Source organism: Panthera leo, chromosome E2 (assembly GCF_018350215.1).
Source record: "Panthera leo isolate Ple1 chromosome E2, P.leo_Ple1_pat1.1, whole genome shotgun sequence".
NCBI classification, from domain to species: Eukaryota; Metazoa; Chordata; class Mammalia; order Carnivora; family Felidae; genus Panthera; species Panthera leo.
The window spans coordinates 44,317,186-44,336,869 of record NC_056693.1 but is presented as its reverse complement, the minus strand read 5'-3'; the positions used below and the strand labels follow the sequence as shown (position 1 = coordinate 44,336,869).

The 19,684-nt window shown below is 38.5% G+C and overlaps 1 protein-coding gene across 1 annotated transcript in view; it reads right to left on the bottom strand.

Moving 5' to 3' along the window:
• Nucleotides 1–5,179: 5,179 nt before the first annotated feature.
• The window catches only part of SNTB2 (syntrophin beta 2), a 99,758-nt gene continuing 85,253 nt past the window's right edge, over nucleotides 5,180–19,684 (bottom strand). Inside the window, exons 5-7 of the mRNA XM_042917979.1 lie at nucleotides 14,109–14,305; nucleotides 8,176–8,360; nucleotides 5,180–5,617 (exon numbers count right to left, since the gene is read on the bottom strand). Of these exons, the coding sequence (XP_042773913.1) occupies nucleotides 5,525–5,617; nucleotides 8,176–8,360; nucleotides 14,109–14,305 (475 nt within the window). The 3' untranslated portion in view covers nucleotides 5,180–5,524. The remainder of the gene's footprint in view (nucleotides 5,618–8,175; nucleotides 8,361–14,108; nucleotides 14,306–19,684) is intronic.

Below are 19,684 nucleotides of genomic sequence, written 5' to 3'. Positions count from 1 at the left end.
GTACTTTGGTAAAAGTATGAAGTGGTTAATTACTTAACCACTGATTGATAAACAGATGGCAGGGTGTAATTGAGAAATAATGGGTTATGTGCTACTTGCAGGCAGGAACTTTCTTTTGGACCCTGAAGAAAGCCTGTGAAGAGTTGTGTGTTAATAACTGCTTAGTACATGGAATACGTGAATTAATGCGTCGTTAATTAGCCTTGCAGTGTCAGAATTTCCGTAGGCCCCCAAAGAACCTTTTGTCTATGCATAAAAGACTTCTATTACTTTGGAAGAGGTGACAGAACATTCAGGTTCCAAAGGTGTATATGTGACTGGCATAAAGAGGGGCTCAAAAACTAAAACAAAGCATTTGCGTCAACCGCACGGAGCTAAGATTACAACAGAACTGAGTAAGGTACTTAGAGGACTCAGAAGTTAGAAATCTATCAGGGTAGCTAATCTTACAATATAATAAAGTATCGCTTCTCTAGCATAGCTTTTTAGCTTCAACCAATCTATTTTGGAGCAATTCAAGAATTACAATTCAGATGGTGGATTTTGTTGAATATAATCAAATGTTCATTAGAGAGCAAGCAATCATTTGCAAACGGCCTTCTTTATGAATTACATCAAATTTAGATTCACTTTTAAAACTTAAATATACTTTGGTTCAGTCACCTGAAGTGGGAAGAATAAGAGGTGGCAAGAAGTTTATGTTCAAGTTTATCAGTTTGAAACAAAAGAAGAAATCTCGTTAAAATATTTTGTTGAGTTAATACATAACAACAACCATTCTTCTAGTTGGTGGTTTAGCTAGTGTAAAAAAAAAAAAAAAAAAAAAAAAAAAAAAAAAAGACAACAGATGTACAGGTGTGCCCCATGAGCCTAGTTTTGGTTACCTTAACTTGAAATTCTATCTTTGATAGAATGAACTTGTATCATTGATCTGCCAGATGTGTTGTGTGTGTTGTAGAGAAATGGTTTCAAATCTGCCACTAAGTAGTCTATTACCAGCATAAAGTAAATTTCAGTTATCAGTACACCATAGGAGTAGCTAAATTGCTCAAAACCACATAATCCTGAAATACAACATAATTATTTTATAACTGTCTGCCATCACACATTTATTGTCTATACACCCAGCACAGGGAAGGAGACAGCTTTAAAAAAGAGGGAGGGGGGGACTGCTGCTGTCAGTATTAAAAGACAGTACGTAGAAAGTCAAACTAATTCTGGATTACCAAGCAATCTCGAGAGAGAGAACAGCAGCAAATGGCAGATTCTTATGCTTTCATCTTCAGGAGGGGGGTTGGGGGGAAACCGCAATAACATTTTAAATTTAACTGAAAGAGATTTCCAAACTTAAGATAAAATATAATACCACCTGGCATATTATAGACCTGATCGAGATCTACATACAAAAAGAATGAATGGGATTATGGTCAAATTCAACTTAAAGTTTAAGTAGAATCCCCAATTTAAAGAAGTCTTTTTTCCTTGGGTAGATGTTTGATCTGACTGGAGCAATTTGCTTTGAGACCAAAGAGATCTGACATTTCACTTCTTCATGATCAACTGAAAAAAGATGACCTTTGGCTTTCTAACCAGCCATTCATTCATGCCACCAATGGTGGATGGCAGCGACAAGGAAATGTATGCTGGATATTTGGACAGTTTAAATATTATGTACAATCAATAGCTTATAACCAGTGAAAATAAGAACAGTTCAGCGTAAGTGTCCAAGATACAAAACAGCAGAGAAAGTGCTTAAGTCTACAGGTCTTCCCTGAAAGCTTCAAAAATGTTTAATTTTTAAGTAGGTAGGGCTTTTAATAGAATTTGCATAGCAGCGTACAATATAATTTGCATTAAAAAATATGGAGATTCTTCCATGTTTCTGAAAACATACAAATATATCCACATGCATATAAATTAATAAACAAGAAGACCTGGAGGTTCTCACAAAATTAAAAAAAAAAGTTCATCATAACTTTTTCTCAAAGTGGTCCCGCTTTTGTCCATCAAAACCATTTACAGTGAAAACTTCTTCTGGGAGAAACATAATCTTGTCCAGATTCCACACAGCTTAATTTTATTTTTAAGAAAAAATTCTAGTTTATTAGCTAAGTGCATCTAATCAACTGAAAAAAGCTTGGTTACCATTCTGCCTAGGAAGATAAATTAGGAAAACAATCAGGGACAACTTTAATCATTTGTTGGTTAGATTAGATTGGTAGGTTAGATTAGAGAAGAAATAAATAATTCAATCTCTCCTGCCATCCAATAATGTTCAATAACAAAGTTTGTGAGGGTATAGCTGATAAAAACATGCACTATCAGACTTCACCTAGCCTAAAAAGTGCTCAAACATGGCTTTAAAATAGGTGAATGACAAATAAGGTAATATTTTTGATTGCCTGTACAGGTCCCAATATATAATCTGAACCTGTCTACTAGGTAGGTGAGTTTTCAGTTCGAACTATCTAATAAATACTGTATAAACATACATTTAAGTATTACTTCATATAAAATAATAGATACTAATTTCTAGGTAAGGTTTGTTTGGTAACTTCAGGAAAGGACTTACCTTTTTCAGAATAAGAATGACAGCCTTTTTTTTCTTTCCTTTTCTTTCTTTTTTTGGAGAGGAAAGGGAGAAATTTTAAGGAATGAGAAGGAAGTATTTTCACACACCAGGTGGCTACTTCTAGGCTTCTGTGTGGAATATGGAGAAGACGTCTAAGCCCCAGGTCTGGGGGCGGGGGGGGGGGGGGGAGGTCGAGGGGCACAGGAAGCGATCCATTGGAACGAGGCACACACTACTCTGCAGGTTCCTTTCCGTTCTACACAGGCAAGCCCACAACATTCTCAACAATTTTCCTGATTTGAAATGAAAAAGAAATGAAAAGCTGTTCTATAAAAGATGTGAAATATCAAAAATGCCCATTTTTAGTTATCATTTGAAAATAATTTGCCATGTTTTGGCATCTTAATACAAAATACATATTAATCAAGGCTGTCCTATCCGTAAAAAGCTCTTCATCTGTGGTTTGAAAGTTCCACAAACACACTTAGTTGAATAACAATCTGGTCACCCACGAGTGGAAAGCTGCTGATGTTAAACAAGCAGCTTAAAGGCTCTTGCTCTCGGGGGTGCTAGTGGTCAAAGGAAATCTCCCACACATTTTCATTTCACATTAAGACTCGAAAGATTTAAAAACCTTATAGACCTTGGTGACAATTTAAGCTGGAACAAAATGAGCCAAAATGGCTCACATGCTTTTCCTTCTCCTGCCCACATTTTCATCACACCTTTTTTAGAGTTCTTTTTCATGTAAGTGATGAGCAGGGTGGCTCAGAAGTTCCCCCTGAAAATATTCTCAGTGGCTTAGCCTTTCACACTAACAAAGAAAACCTCCACCAAATGGCTTCGCTGCAAAGTCTGTGACTGCATTGTGCAACGTTTCAGATTAATAATGCTCTCACTGCAAAGTGTCTAAGCTCCCTTATCTGAGGGTATTATGTGTTGAAATTCTGCTTCCAGAAATCATAGCTGGACCTTCAAGATATTTTTTTTCCTTCCCTATTTGCAAATTTACTTCAGCTGGAGCCAAATACAGGTTTATGAACCTTTAAAACGTAAAAAAAAAAAAAAAAAAAAAAAAAAAAAAAAGCCCTTGAAACACATATTCTAGTGTAGATGTCAATTTCCAGTTTTAAGTGGACCACATCATTCATTGTTGGAACTGTAGCTGGGGGGAGAACAGTTCTCTCTCCCCAGCCTGTGCATGTGGTTATTCTCACCGTACACAAGGGGAAGGAGGACCGACTTATGGGCACAGGGAAAACAGTGGGGTTACAATGTCTAACTCAAACTCTGTTCATGAGTCTGCTCTTTCAAATGTCCTACCTAGGTCAGTCGGCACTCACACCAAATAGCTCGTGTTTTCCATAGGATTGTGGGGTTTTTTTCCTTCCTATTTGGAGTGCTACCTTCCTCCACTCTCCAAAGAGCTCACACCCTCTTACGGCATACCTCATAAATCTAGTAAGTGAGAGCTCGGCATAGACTTTTCTTCGGAGAACACAGAGAACATCCAAGTCAATATTACCTTCTCTTTCAGATCTGGGGACTGTGGTCATCTTGACATTTTAGACAGCTCTTATATTATTTTGAATGTTTTCAGATATATACCTCCTTCATAATTAGGAAAAACAAGCTGAATGTGTTTCTCTAATACTACAAAATCAGCAATCTTACTGCTACTATGTCCTAAAGATGATGTCCGGCAACGCTTAGCAAAACCCAGGTAGCTATCCCATGGTCTCGTCACCCTGCCCGCTGTCGAACGCATTACTACACCAACAGTGAGTCTTGAATTAGCAGCTGCCTGTCTGTACCAATCTGCTTCCACAAAGGGCCAGGGCCAGGGCCCTGCATGGGCTCACAAAACCCAAAGCAACGCAACATGATGTTTGTGAAGAGCTGCCTTTATAGAGTCTACTCTTTAAACAAGCAGGCTCTCCAGAATTTATCTTCCCCAATGAGATCTGCCCACTAGAAAAGATACTACTCAGGAAATCCATCTTAAAGACTATTCCTCAAAACTAGGATGGATTATCTCCCTGGAATGGCAGTGATATCCAGTTATTCATATAGTGACTAATAAAGCTCCACTAACCCTAACCAAAGGCACATTTGGTAAGCAATAAAAAATGGCTTAGGCTAAAATGAGGACTTTCTTTTAAAATAAATCTTATCCCCTGGCTCCTACCAAAGATAAATCAGAAAAATCTAAAACAAGCAAAACTCTTCTTTCAAATCAGTGGCTTCCAACTTGGTTACCACTAGAAAGGAAGTGGAAGGCAAGGCAAATAAAAATTTGCAAGTTCTAAGTCCTAAAGTTAGCACTTATGAGTGGCAAAGCTCGTGATGTGATGGGAAGTGATGGCCAGGGTGGGATGCAGGAGAGCCAGGACACATGGAAGAACACTTGGGTGTGCAATTCCAGGACAGGACTTCCTAGGGTGGAAGGAATAAATGACAGCCAGCTCCGACAGAATGTACGACCTATCTGGAATGGCCAAGAAGCACAGGCTGCTGCCAACTAGCACCTGGGAAGAGACGGTCAAATGAAGCAAGAGACCAAGGCTACGCTCGAAACAAATCCTGTAGGAAGAAGAAAACGAAAACAACTCTTCGATATTTGATTACGTCCCCAAAAACCCCCACAATGAGCCATCCTTCTTAACAGGGGAAATAAACCTAGTTACTTAGAAACCACATTAGGAAACTACACAGTCAATCAACAGCTTCATGTTGGAGCTTATTAGAGTACTAGAATTTCTGGCCAAGGTAGCTTGTGAAAGGCAGGCTCTTCTTTAAACATGGTTACTGTTCAGCAGTGATTTGCAGGTCCTTGTCAAGGCACTGTGCTGGAGGAGAGAGAGCTTTCTTTTTGTGCTTTTTTTTTTTTTTTTTTTTTGAGGTGGAAATACTTCTTGTGACATTCAAGACTCTTTTCTGATTTTCTGCTGCTCATACAAGCAGTCCCATACGAGTGACTTTGGCTGACAAGAACGTGTGCAACACAAATACAATCGGCTTCGGACAAGAGTGCAGGTCCATGGTCTGTGGAGAAAGCGCATCAGTTTAGCACTACCATACACAGAAGCTTTATTTGCAAAAAAAAAAAAAAAAAAAAAAAAAAAAAATTTAAGGTTTATTTTCAGAGAGAGTGTGTGTTGAGGGAGGGGCAGAGAGAGGGAAAGACAGAATCCCAAGCAGGCTCTGCACTGTCAACGCAGAGCCTGACACAGGGCTCGATCCCACAAACTGTGAGATCATAACCCAAGCAGAAACCAAGAGTCGGATGTTTAACTGACCGAGCCACCTAGCCGCTCCTACCCAAAAGCTTTAATAAACAGACACAAAATAAGCAAATTTGGACGTGATGTTCTACTTTTTAAAAAGAATTTGGATTAAGAATGTCCCAGATTTATAGAAATTCTTGGGAGTTTCTTAAAGCCACAAATGAAAGTATACTCTGAAGTAAGATCATTCAGTGGAGGAATTAAATACTGGTGTGAGCTCCCACATCACAATTAGAATACAACTGGTGGTGTACCAGATCCCACTATGCCTGGTAGAGAGAACTAAAAAGTAGAAGATGTAAAAGAAAGAGGAATATCTTATATGGAAACCATTCATTATGGTTATATTCCCAGGAGGAAATCACGGTGAACTCAACTGAAATGTGACTATGGATGGGTCTGATTTTTGACATCCCTCATAGGTTTGTAATGGGAATGAGAGCTCCCAAGGCTCGTTAGAAGGGCTAGCTATACCCTCCTAAGCACAAGTATCTAATCTGGATGGCTGACACCAGATGAACAAGGAGACCCGGCGTCAGGCTGAGTGAAACGAGTGATTCGTCAATCATTGGCGCTGATACATAGACTAGAAATTGGACCTTGTTAACTATGCCTTTTAAAGAAAAGTAAAACCTGATTCAAAATATAAATTACAGAGCACTAATTTCATCAAACTTTGTATATATTAAGTATAAAGCAGGAATTAAAACTATATAGCCAGGGGCGCCTGGGTGGCTCAGTCGGTTGAGCGTCCGACTTCGGCTCGGGTCATGATCTCACAGTTCGTGAGTTCGAGCCCCGCATCGGGCTCTGTGTTGACAGCTCGGAGCCTGGAGCCTGCTTCACATTCTGTGTCTCCCTCTCTCTCTGCCCCTTCTCTGCTCATGCTCTGTCCCTCTCTGTCTCAAAAATAAATAAACATTAAAAAAAAAAAATTTCAAACTATATAGCCAGGATTGCTCTAACACCTGGCTTGCTAAATGACAACTGCTAATAATAATTTAATAGGTTAATTTAATAGAAGCATTTAACTCTCTCTAATGCTTCAGGCTTTTGAAAAGCCCTGGTCCATGCCCCCATCATAGTCTCCTAAAGGTTTATCTTTGAAAATAAGATTTTTAGACATAATTTCTTATTTGGAGGTTGAACTCCATTATCTCTAAGATCTCTTTCAGTTATAAAATTTCAAGATTCTGTTTTGCAAATTTCCACCTATGGTGATTGTGTCAAGAGACATAATAGTTCATGTGTAAGATTTGAACTACTGGCTGAAAACTGATAAGAGAGACAAGGCATTATTTTACTCCTTTACCTTAACTTATGATTTCTGAAGTATACTCAACACACTCTGTAGTTCACTAAGGGAAATCATGAATTCCTGTTGACATTTTTTTTTTTAAAGACAAGGATATCAAAAAAAGAGCATAACTGTATGGAGATACCCATGTATCTTTTTTTTCTGATCATCACAATTTCTGTAGCGACCAAGTCACTCTGTTACTTTTAACTCTTATCTCAACCAACTGCTAATAATAGCAATGGATAGAATTTATTTATTATAGTTTACCAGCTTTTGTACTTTATATCTCATATTCGATAAAAGCCTGTTTCTTAAAAGGGCTGTATTTTTTTTATACCATTCAAACAAAACTTTTTTCTTTTAAGTTTATTATTTTGAGAGAGAGAGAGAGAGAGAGAGAATATGAGCGAGGGGCAGAGAGAGAGGGAGAGAGACAATCTCAAGCAGGCTCCATGCTGGCAACAGTGAGCCCAGCACAGGGCTCAAACCCACAAACCGTGACATCATGACCTGAACCAAAATCAAGAGCCAGATGCTAAAGTAACTGAGCCACCCAGCTGCCCCCAAACAAAACTTTTTAAAAAGGGAATGATTTTTGGGCACCTGGGTGGCTCAGTCGGTTAAGCATCCAACTTCGTCTCAGGTCATCATCTCATGGTTCATGGGTTCGAGCCCCGCATCGGGCTCTGTGCTGACAGCTCAGAGCCTGGAACCTGTTTTGGATTCTGTGTCTCCCTCTCTCTCTGCCCCTCCTCTGCTCACACTGTCTCTTTCTCTCTCACAAATAAATAAATGTTAAAAAAAATTTTTTTTAAAAAAGGGAATGATTTCCTAATGTGGGGAACAGAAAACACACACACACAACCCCCTAAACTCAAACCCAATACATCTTGAAGAACAATTTTCTGATTGCAAATGGACTATCAGTCCATAATTTTCTATGCAAAAGGTAAGAAGCAATGAGAAAACAAAAGAATATCTATTAGAGTAGACATGGTTTTCTGTGACATTCTTACCAGTTCTCCCTCAGGACCACCAAAATCCAAATACAGATTTCTGATGCCATCATCAGCAGACATTTTCAGCCTTTCAAAGGGGTAGCGGTACAGTATGCTGCTGGAACCTCCATTTTCCTTGGAGACAGTGAACCCATTTTCATAGTGGACAGTGAGTCTTACCTCTTGGCCATTTAATGTGCAGCCTGTTGAAGACAAGCAAAAGCCATCATTAATAAAGTTACTGCTTCAGTTATTGAGTGGAAAAGAATTCTTCTGACTGCAAAAAAAAGGAAAAAGAATCTTCTTTTGAGAATGTGCAATACCTAACCTACTTGGAACTCCTTCAAGTAAATCTTTTTCTGGTTGCTTGCATCCACATCTTGATGGAGATGAGAAAGCGATGGCCATAACTCTCCACGACATCTGATTTGATTCAGTTTAATTCAGTGAGAGTATCAATTAAACACCTGTGCTGGAAGTAGGCTGTGTGAGGTACAGGAGAAGTAACAGGCACGGTCCCTGCTCTCCAGGACTTCATAAATGAAAGGCATAAACATGAAATCCCTAACCACATGAGGTAGAATAGATAGAACACGACTAACAATAGAATGAATAAGGCCAAAGTCAAGGAAATGTTTCCTGGAGGAGATGGCACTTCAGATAGGCCCTAAAGAATAGGTCAAACTGCTTAGGCAGTGAAGTATGGGAAGGTTTCAAGTATGGGAAGGTTTCTACCAAAGGAGAAAAGGCAGAAATGCCTTTCAGGGGCAGTAACATGGTTTGGTTGGTATCTAGGAAGAGGACAAAGATAGTGTTTATTATCAAAGGCAAAGGCTATAGTTGGCAAAAGTCATACAGTCGGACCTATCAAAGATAAAATTCAAAGGGTTGATCTGAATTGACAGGACAAAAAAAATTTTGGTCATCAAGATTGGCAAATAAATGTCTTCTCTCAACACTGGTAAAGTTTCTGTTCCATTAACACCTGAGCACAGTTTTGTTGTTAGTGCAGTGTTGTTGGTGCTACAAGTGTGAGGCCCTCTGAGACCTGGGAATTCACATAGCAGTTTGTCAGTTCAAGTCCCGAGTCAGACTCCGCACTGACGGTACAGAGCTTGCTTGGGATTCTCTGTGTCCCTCTCTCTCTGCCCCTCCCCTGCTCTCTCTCTCAAAATAAATCAACTAAGAAAAATAATCTCTGGAGGTAGAACTTGGGCATCAGTATTGTTAAAAAAACTCTCCTGGGGGCACCTGGGAGGCTCAATGGGTTAAGCATCTGATTCTTGATTTTGGCTCGGGTCATGATCTCTTGGGTTCTTGATATCAGGCCCTGCTTTGGGCTCTGCGCTGACAGCATGGAACCTGCTTGAGATTCTCTCTCACCCTCTCTCTCTGCCCCTTTCCCACTTGCACATGTTCTCTCTCTCAAAATAAATAAATAAACTTAAAAAAAAAGCACAACTCTCCAGGCTATTCCACTGTGCACAGAGCATTAATACTGTTTTTTGGGCACAATTCCTGATGATTAGGCTAACCTTATTTAAATAAGTAAATATAAGACATTGGGATTGGGACAAGAGGGCCAGTAATACTCCATTATTCTCAGTCCTAGACTTCACAGAAAATCCTCAAACTAAAATTCTAATGTTTCTTCTAGCTTCTCGGTGAATATTACATTGTAAAATTCTTTAAAGCGATGGTTGTGGTGATGAGGTTAACTCATGGCTCCTTAGGCAAAAAAATAAAAATTACTGTTTTTTCCCATTATACAACTATGATATAACTTTAAAAAGTGAGACATAAAAGTAGCCTATTATTGCACTTGGAGTTAGGTATGGAATAAAAGCCAGGGATGTCAGGTGTATAAGACAGTATCTTCCTCAACAGCTAGGATGTGGATGTACACACCCACCCATCCTCTCCTCTCTCTGTCCGTTTGTCCCTCTTCCAGGGACAAGGCCAATCCCTCCATCTGTGCTTTGGATCCCATCCATTCCCACCTTCTCAGAAACTGTCCAGGGTTGATTATTCCTTCTTCCTCTGCATTTTCAACATTTCCCTTTAAACTAGATCTCTCCCATTAACCTTTTTAAAACTTCAGGTTTCTCTCATTATTGGAAGAAATGCCATCACTTGACTCCTTACCTTCCTCTTTCTCTCTCTCTTTTTAAAAGATTTTCTTTTTAAGTAATCTCTATACCCAGTGTGGGGCTCGAATTCACAACCCCAAGATCAAGAGTTGCATGCTTCATGGACTGAGCCAACCAGGTGCCCCTTGTTCCTTTCTTATAGCTATTTGGTCAAAGGCATGAAGTAGGTCTTACTTATTTTTATTTCTCTCATTACAAAACATAGCACTTTGTAATTAATAAAACAGTAAATATTTGTTGATTTAGTGAATTAAGAGAAACTGATACTGTATATGTCCCCCAGGAGTTTAATCTGGGCATAAGAATGAGTCATTGAGAGGGGGAAATTCAGGGGCTTAAGGCACTGGTTTTGGAGTCAGAAGAGACCCAATTCAAGCCCTACCTACATTAACCCCAGTTCTTCATCTTTTTTAAGTTTATTTTGAGAGAGAGCATGTGCACAAGTAGGGAAGGGTCAAAAAGAGAGACAGGGAGGCAGAGAGAGAATCCCAAGCAGGCTCCACACGGTCGGCACAGAGCCTAATGCGGAGCTCGAACCCACAAACTGTGAGATCTTGACCTGAGCTGAAATCAAGAGTCAAAGGCTTAACCGCTTAACCAACTGAGCCACCCAGGCACCCCTCCAGTTCCTTAATCTTAAAAATGGAGGTGATAAAACTTGCCTTAGAAGGGTGTGTGTTAGAGTTACAGGAAACTCCTGTATTCCACTCATGACTTCTAACAACTCTGATATGTACTCACTATTCTTTCTGCTTCTCATTATTCAAAGGCATTATTCTTTCTGCTTCTCATTATTCAAAGGCACGGGCTATGCCTACCGTATCCATTTTAGTATAGCCAGTAAAAGCAGAGTATATACTCAATCAGTATTTACCCAGTAGATGAATAAAAAGGGATTCAAGACGATTTTATAAAACTGAGAACATGGATAAAGCAAACCCTTTGGTCATATGTCCTAACAATATAAATACTTTAAAATGCTCCTTTTTCTGGGGCGCCTGGGTGGCTCAGTCGGTTGAGCGTTCGACTTCGGGTCAGGTCATGATCTCATGGTTTGTGAGTTTGAGCCCCACATCAGGCTCTCTGCTGTCAGCATGGAGCCTGCTTTGGATCCTCTGTCCCCCTCTGTCTGTTCTATCTGCTCTCTATTTATTTAAAAATAAATAAAACATTTTTTTATGCTCATTTTTCTTCTCCTCTTGCAGATTTTCTACATATTTACTAATGCAACTCTTCCCATGTCTACTACTTCTTAGTAGTAGTTCTTGTTTGATTTAAAAATTTTAATAAGCTTAGGTAATTGGTATGATGAAATTAGCCTTTAAAAGCATACTTCTTAAAGCCCAAACAATTATACACATATATGTATTTTCCTATTTTGAATTCCTGTGCAATTCACAGGATGGAAAATGATAAAGCTTAATGCACCCGAGGGAAATAACTGTGTGCTCTGCCTAGTGATCCTGAAGTTCACATTTGCTAGAAGGAGAAAGTCTTTGTGTATCAGAAGGATTACTGGTCAATTCTACTGTAATCTAATAAAGGTTTAAAGCTAAATGAACATTATGAAGTTCATGTATTGCATTCACTAGTAAAATCTCATAGGTAGTCCCTAACATTTTCCTAAATGAGTAAACTATATAATACATAAATAAATAAAACATAATGAAACACACGAGACAAAGAAACAGAACTTAAATGATTTCTTCTTGTCAACTTCCTTTCTTTAGGCCACAGATATCTGAATATGTAGTACAATGTGCCATAATTATAATTTTAAATAAACCTTTCTGAATCTCCCAACAATTTAACATCAAGGGGTATCGTGCATCTGAAGGACATGCTGGCTTACGTATGTGTGTGTGTGTATACGTGAAGGTGGATGTGCACAGTAAGCATACACATATTAAGACATAACAGATCAGGTGTGTGCATGCACGCACATACAAAAACACATCTGAAAGGAATTCGGGCTCTCATCAAAGCAGTTCACCTTCAGCCAGTTTAATATATCTGACAGAGCTCTAAATACAGTAACGAACAAGTACGTTTGTTGACCTGAATTGTGGAAATGAAAGTATTACCAAGGTAAGATTAAAATACAGCTGTGAATGAGAATAAAAAAGTTCCAGATTACCAAAAAATGTTTCTTTTGTCTATTTTAAAGTATAAGGACCCAACCAGTCCTTCTCTCTCCCCAAGCCATCTGCATTTAAACAACTGTGAGCCAGGGACTGGACAGATTTTTATTTCCTGCCACAAGTTTAGCTGTCAGACACAAAACAACATGAAACTAAAAAAAATGTTAAAAATCCAAGTTGCATTCTTTGTTTTGGGAAACATATCTCTCTGGATCCTTGAAGAGGATATGGTGATCCCAGATGCCAGTCAAGGGCCTAAAGAGTGTTCTTGGGCTCCCCAAAGGAACACGGGGCATTGTAGACCTTCACACTGAGGACACAACCCAGAAAGCACATTCTGTGGCCAAGACAAAAACCAGAGTCCTGCAGCCCTTGATGTGGTGACTAACGTCTCCAAAGAGAAAATGGGCAGGAGACAGACAAGTGAGAAAGACAATGTGGATATGGTAGCCTTGGTCAAAATCCAATGTGTGGTCTTACTAGTCATTACTTGAGTCATCATTGTGGTTGTGAGGAAAGTACCGAGCAGGTCCTAAAGAGTTGAAGAATTAGGTCATTTTGACAACACTTAAAAAACTGTCGCTGTGCCAGTTTTAGAAGATGACCCACAGAAATGCTGCCTATGCAAATTCTAAAGCCATGGAGATCCCTCACTTTCCAAAAGCAATGGAAAGAAAGATAAGTATCACAAGACATTCTGCTCTTCACACATTTTCTCTTTCTAAAAAATCCTATAAAGCTATGTTTATAGAATAAAATGCATAGAGAAGAGGGGCAAAATCAAATAAACTGACTTTGCAGTCAAGATAATCAAAGTAATTCAAACCCTATTAGAAACTCAAACATTTTGACTATTCTTTGTTCTTGCTAAAATGGAAAGTAATCTGGAAATATCTATACAGATGTATATATGTACATACACACAAATATATACAAATGAAACCATAAGGGTGCCTAGGTGGCTCAGTCAGTCAAGCATCCAATTTTGGCTTAGGTCGTGATCTCACAGTTTGTTAAGTTTGAGCCCCACATCAGGGTCTCTGCTAATCAGTGCAGAACCTGCTTTGGATCCTCTGTCTCCCTCTCTCTCTGCCCCTCCCTCGTTTTCTCTCTCTCTCTTTCTGTCAAAAACAACATTAAAAAAAAGAAACCATATAGACTAGCCACAAGAGGGCGTTTCAACAATGAAAAGACACCACCAGGCTTCTTTCCTTTAGATGCTTATTTCAGTAAGTACTGAGCACACCCTTGCAAACTTTTGAAGACAAATTCCTACTCAAAATTCCTCATTTTTCTACAGCCATAGCCTTGCCAGATGCTTATATTTTAAGGATGTCTATCCATATCTTAGACACCAAATCTTCTGAAATAGACGGTTAGTGCATCTAGTACTTCATTAATGAATCTTTATACTATCACATACAGATTAATTATGAGGAACAGCAAAACTGCCATGTTGTACATAGGGTGTTATGAATGAGCCACGTACAAGGCTACTACTGAAACAGAAAAACCAGGTTTCTTTCTATCATGATAATTTTAAGCTGCCATATTTTGGAATATTTTTAAGTCTGGCACATATGTTAATAGTTTTTACTTTAAAATAAAGTATAACAGTTCCATTTAACTACTGCTAGAAGTGATACATCAGGATCTATACCTAGAGAGACTTCCTTAATTAGTTCAGCAGCAGCATGACAACCCTGAACGAGTATCCTGGTCCAGGTTGACAGATCCCGATGTGTCTCCACTCTGAAGAGATGCATCTCAATGCCCTGCCGAGAGCCCGTCCGAGTAGCAAATGTAAGGTCAGATCCAAGTGAGGGTGATCGACATCCAGAGCCAGAATGAACCAACCTAGGATCACAAAAAGGGCAAAGATCAAAAAGTAATTAATGTATCATTACAGGAACATGTCAGCAATTTATACTGAAAAATAAGCAAAAAATTATAAAAGCCCTCAGCAGTTATTGGAAAAGTACATTTCAAAACAATATTATATAGTCTTTGAAGTATATACTATTCTGTTTTCCCATAAAATGGCCCCTATTGTCACAGGCACAACACTGGGCTGGATGGGCTAATGCCCAATTTTCCACTGGCTTTTTTATGCTCTCAAAAGACTATACATACCAAAAAAAAAAAAAAAAAGATTCAGTTTTGGTTAGGAAGTGTTAAGCCCCCACACATGCACAGCCTCCCCTATTACCATCGCTCACTTGACGGTAATTTTTTTTTTTTAAACGAAGAATGAACCTACACTAACACATCATAATCATCCAAAGTCCACAGTTTACTTTAGGGGTGACTCTTGGTGTTGTACATTCTATAGGTTTGGACAAATGTGTAATGACATATATCCATCATTATAATATGCAGAGTATTTTCAATGCTCTAAAAATCCTCTGTGCTATGCCTATTCATCCACCTCTCCTCCTGGCAATCACTTATCTGTATACCTTTTACCTTCTTTTCTTAGTTGCATTAGCAACTAAGCATTGCTGGTATGATGTTGAAAAGGAGTGGCAAGAGGGGACAGGACATCCTTGCCATGTTCCTGACCTTAGTGGGAAAACTTCCTGTTTCTTCCCATTAAGTATGATGTTAGCAATAGCTTTTTTGTAGATAGTCTTTATCAAGTTGAGAATGTTCCTCTCTATTCCTAGTTTACTTTTTTTATTATGAGTGGGTGTTGGATTTTGTCAAATGCCTTTTCTGCATCTCTTGATAGAGTCATATGATTTTTCTTATTTACCTTGTTGATATGATGGATTACTTTAATTGATTTTCGAATAATGAACCAGTCTTGCATATGTGGGATAAATTCCATTTGGTCATGGTGTATAATTTTTTTTATACTTTTTTTAATTCATTTTGCTAAAATTTTGTTGAGGACTTTTGCATTTATGTTCATGAGAGATACTGGTCTACAGTTTTCTTATAATGTCTTTGTCTGGTGTTGATATTACGGTACTGTGAGCCTCACAGAATGAGTTAGGAAGTATTCCCTCTGCTTCTATACTCGGAAACAGATTGTAGGGAATTTTTTTTTATATTTATTTATTTTAGGAAGGCGCATAAGTGGGGGAGGGGCAGATGGGGGGGACAGAGCATCTGAAGCAGGCTCTGCACTGACAGGCTGACAGCAGTGAGCCCGATGTGGGGCTCGAACTCACAAACTGCAAGATCATGACCTGAGCTGAAGTCAGGACACTCAACCGACTGAGCCACCCATGTGCCCTGGAATTTCTTTCTTAAATGTTTGGTAGAATTTATCAATGAACCCATGTAGGCTTGGTGCTTTCTGTTTGGAAGACCCTACACTTTTCACAAATATTAATTAAAAATGGATGTTAGATCTAAATGTGAAATGTAAAAGTATAAAATTTCCAGAAGACATTAAAAGAGAAAATCTAGGTGATCTAAAAAGATACAACACCAGGGGCGCCTGGGTGGCTCAGTTGGTTGAGCGTCCGACTTCGGCTCAGGTCATGATCTCACGATTCATGATTTTGAGCCCTGCGTTGGGCTCTGTGCTGACAGCTTGGACCCTGGAGCCTGCTTCGGATTCTGTGTCTCCCTCTCTCTCTTCCTCTCTCTCTCTCAAAATGAATAAACATTAAAAAAAAAAAAAACTTTAAAAGATACAACACCAAAAACATGATCCACAAAAGAAAAAAGGTGTTAAGTTTGAATTCATAAATTAAAAACTGCTGCTCTTTGAAAGACACTGCTAAAAGAATGAAAAGACAAGCCAGAGTAGGGAAAAATATATGGAAAACAAATACCTGATAAAGGACTAATATCCACAATAAACAATGAACTCTTAAATTTCAACAATAAGAAAACAAAAAAACCCAGTTGAAAAATGGGCAAAAGAGTCACTTCTTAGTATATATCCAAAAGAAGTGAAATCAGATTCCTGAGATATTTTACATCTATGTTCACTGCAACATTATCCACAATAGCCAAGAGGTGGAAGCAACTTAAATGTCTACTGAAAGATGAATAACTGAAGAAAAATGTGGCATTTACATACAATAGATTATTATTCAGCCTTAAGAAGAAGGAAATCCTGTCATATACCATAACACACAAGAACCTTTTAGATAGTATACTAAGTGAAATAAGCTAGTCACAAAAAGACGAATACTGCTTGACTCTACTTACATTAGGTATCTAAAGGGGTACAACTCAGAAACAAAGTAGAATGGTGAGTTGAAGCCAGTAAGTCGTATCAACTACTGTGCATCTCAAGGGTTTCAATGAAATGCTTACGTGAACATTTCTTCATCTAACTCCTGGTTGACTAGAGCAGGGACCATTATTTCTGATAAATGTTGTGCCTGGGGACTTTGAACTTCAGTCTGTTCAGAGAGCGTATATTTTTTAGGCTGTGCACATTATGATAAGAATGAGACATAATTAATTTCTGTTCCTAAAGTAAATAGCCAGTGAAAACTGATTTTCTAAATTTCGAAGCTACTCGACTATAACTCTTGACTTCCATTCACTTGAAATGTGATACTGTTCCATTATATTAAAAAAACAAAAAATGATGTGCCATCTTTTTACTTAATTTTTTGCTTGTTTTTATTTTTATTATTTTTTTAAATGTTTACTTATTTACTTTTGAAAGAGAGAGAGAGAGAGCACAGCAGGGGAGGGACAGAGACAGAGAGGGAGACATAGAATCCAAAGCAGGCTCCAGGCTCTGAGCTGTCAGCACAGAGCCCGACGTGGGGCTCGAACCTATGAACCATGAGATCGTGACCCGAGCCAAAGTTGGACGCTTAACCGACTGAGTCACCCAGACACACCTTTTTGTTTGTTTTTAAATGTTTATTTCTTTTTGAGAGAGAGTGTGAGCGTGAGCAGTGCGGGCGGGGGGGAGGGGGGAGAGGGGGGAGAGAAAGGGAGACAGAGGATCCAAAGTAAGCTCTGTGCTGATAGTAATGTGGGGCTTGAACTCACCAACCATGTGATCATGACCTGAGTTGAAGCTGGATGCTTAACCAACTGAGCCACCTAGCTGCCCCCATCTTTTTGCTTTAAAAAGTGAGTTCAAACTCATTTGTGGGGGGCTAGGTAGTGATGCTCTTGAAATACTTTTAGATGTAACAAAATGAGAGCCTGAACTAATGTTTTGGGGAGAAGGTTCAAATCAAGTATGAGACAGCAATGAAACAAAGTACAGAAGAGAAAATACTGAGAAACAATTAGCAAAAAACCCCAGAGTTTCTATCATACATTGTATATACTCTGTCCCATACTTTTTTTTTTTTTAATGTTTATTTTTGAAAGAGAGACAGACCGCAAGTGGGGAGGGGCAGAGAGAGAGGGAGACAAAGAATCCAAAGCAGGCCTCAGGCTCTGAGCTGTCAGTACAGAGCCTGACGTGGGGCTTGAACCCATGAACAGTGAGATCATGACCTGAGCTGAAGTCGGACACAACCGATTGAGCCACCCTGGTGCCCCCCCATGAGATTTCTTAAGAACAGAGTTTCAAGGACAAAGACATGTAACATTCATGAACTAAAAACTATTTTTAGATACAAGGGAAACAGCAGAATATTGTCTAAGAAAGTACTGAGTGTTAACAAAATATATTTTAAAAATCCTTTCAACTAACAGTGAAAAACTTCCCACGAAGAAAAAATCTCAAGCCCAGATGGCATTGCTGGTAAATTCTACCAAATATTAAAAAAGAAAAAAAAAAAGAATTAATGCCAATCTTTATGAACTCTTCAAAAAAAAAAAAAAAAAAAAAAAGACAAAGGAACACTTCCCAACTCATTCTATGAAGCCAGTAGTACTCCAATACCACTCAAATATCCTCATTAAAATACTAGCAAATTCAATCTAGCATAACCAAATAAGATCTATCCTGTAAGTGCAAGGTTGGTTTAATACCTGAAAAGCAATATGGTAATATACCATATAAACAGATAAAGGACAAACCCACATGATCATTGTTATTAGACATGGAAAAAGCATTTGACAAACCCCAAACCCTTTCATGAAGAAAATACCCCAAAAACATGGAAGAGAATTTCTTCAACCTGATAAAGGGCATCTATGAAAAACCCATAGCTAACATCACACTTAACGGTAAAAGACTAAATGCTTTCCCATTAAGATTGGGAAACAAAGATGTCTGTTTTTGCCACTTCTATTCAACATTTACTGGAGATTTTAGCCAGAGCAACGAGGCAAGAAAATGAAATAATAGGCACCCAGAATAGAAAGTAGTACAACTACCTCTTATTTGAAGATGATATGATCTTGTACATAGAAAGTCCCAAGGAATCCACTAAAAACCTATTAAGCTAATAAGTTGAACAAGAATGCAGATCAAGATATAAAAATTAATGTCTTGATTATATACACTACCACCAAACAACCTAAAAAGGAAATTTAAAAAACAATCCGAGGCGCCTGGGTGACTCAGTTGATTAAGTGTCTGACTCTTGGTTTTGGCTCAGGTCACGATCTCATGGTTAGAGTTCGAGCCCCACATTGGGCTCTGTGCCACTGTGTGGAGCCTGCTTGGGATTCATTCTCTCTCTCTCTCTCTCTCTCTCTCTCTCTCTCTCTGTCTCTCTCTTTGCCCCCCTCCCTCCCCTCACCCCCCACCCCGGTCTCTCTCTCTCTTTCTCCCATCTGAGTACTAATCAGGTCCAACCCTGCTTAGCTTCTGAGATCAGACAAGATCAGGTGCGTTCAGGGTGGTATGGTTGTAGACTCTGTGTCTCTCTCTCAAAAATAAATAAATAAACTTAAAAATTTTTTAAAGAAAACAATCCATTTAGGAAATAAATTTAGCAAATGAAATATAAAACTTATACTCAGAAAACTACAAAGCATTGCCAGAAGAAATTAAAAACCTAAATAAATAAAAAGATACACTGTATCACAGACTAGAAGATAATATTTTTAAGATGGCAATATTCCCTAAATTGATGAACAGATTCAATGTGATCTCTACCAAATTTCATGTCTTTTTTTTTTGCAGAAATTAACAAGCTGATACTAACATCCAAATTAAAATGCAAGGGACTCACAATCACCAAAATAATTTTGAAAAAACAAAATTGAAGGATTCATACTTCTGATTTCAAAACTTACCACAGGTATATAACTGATAGTCCAGAAAAAAAAAAACAAAACCTTACAGTTATGATCAATTGATTTTTGCCAAGAGAGTTCAATGGAAAAAGAATAGTCTTTTCAACA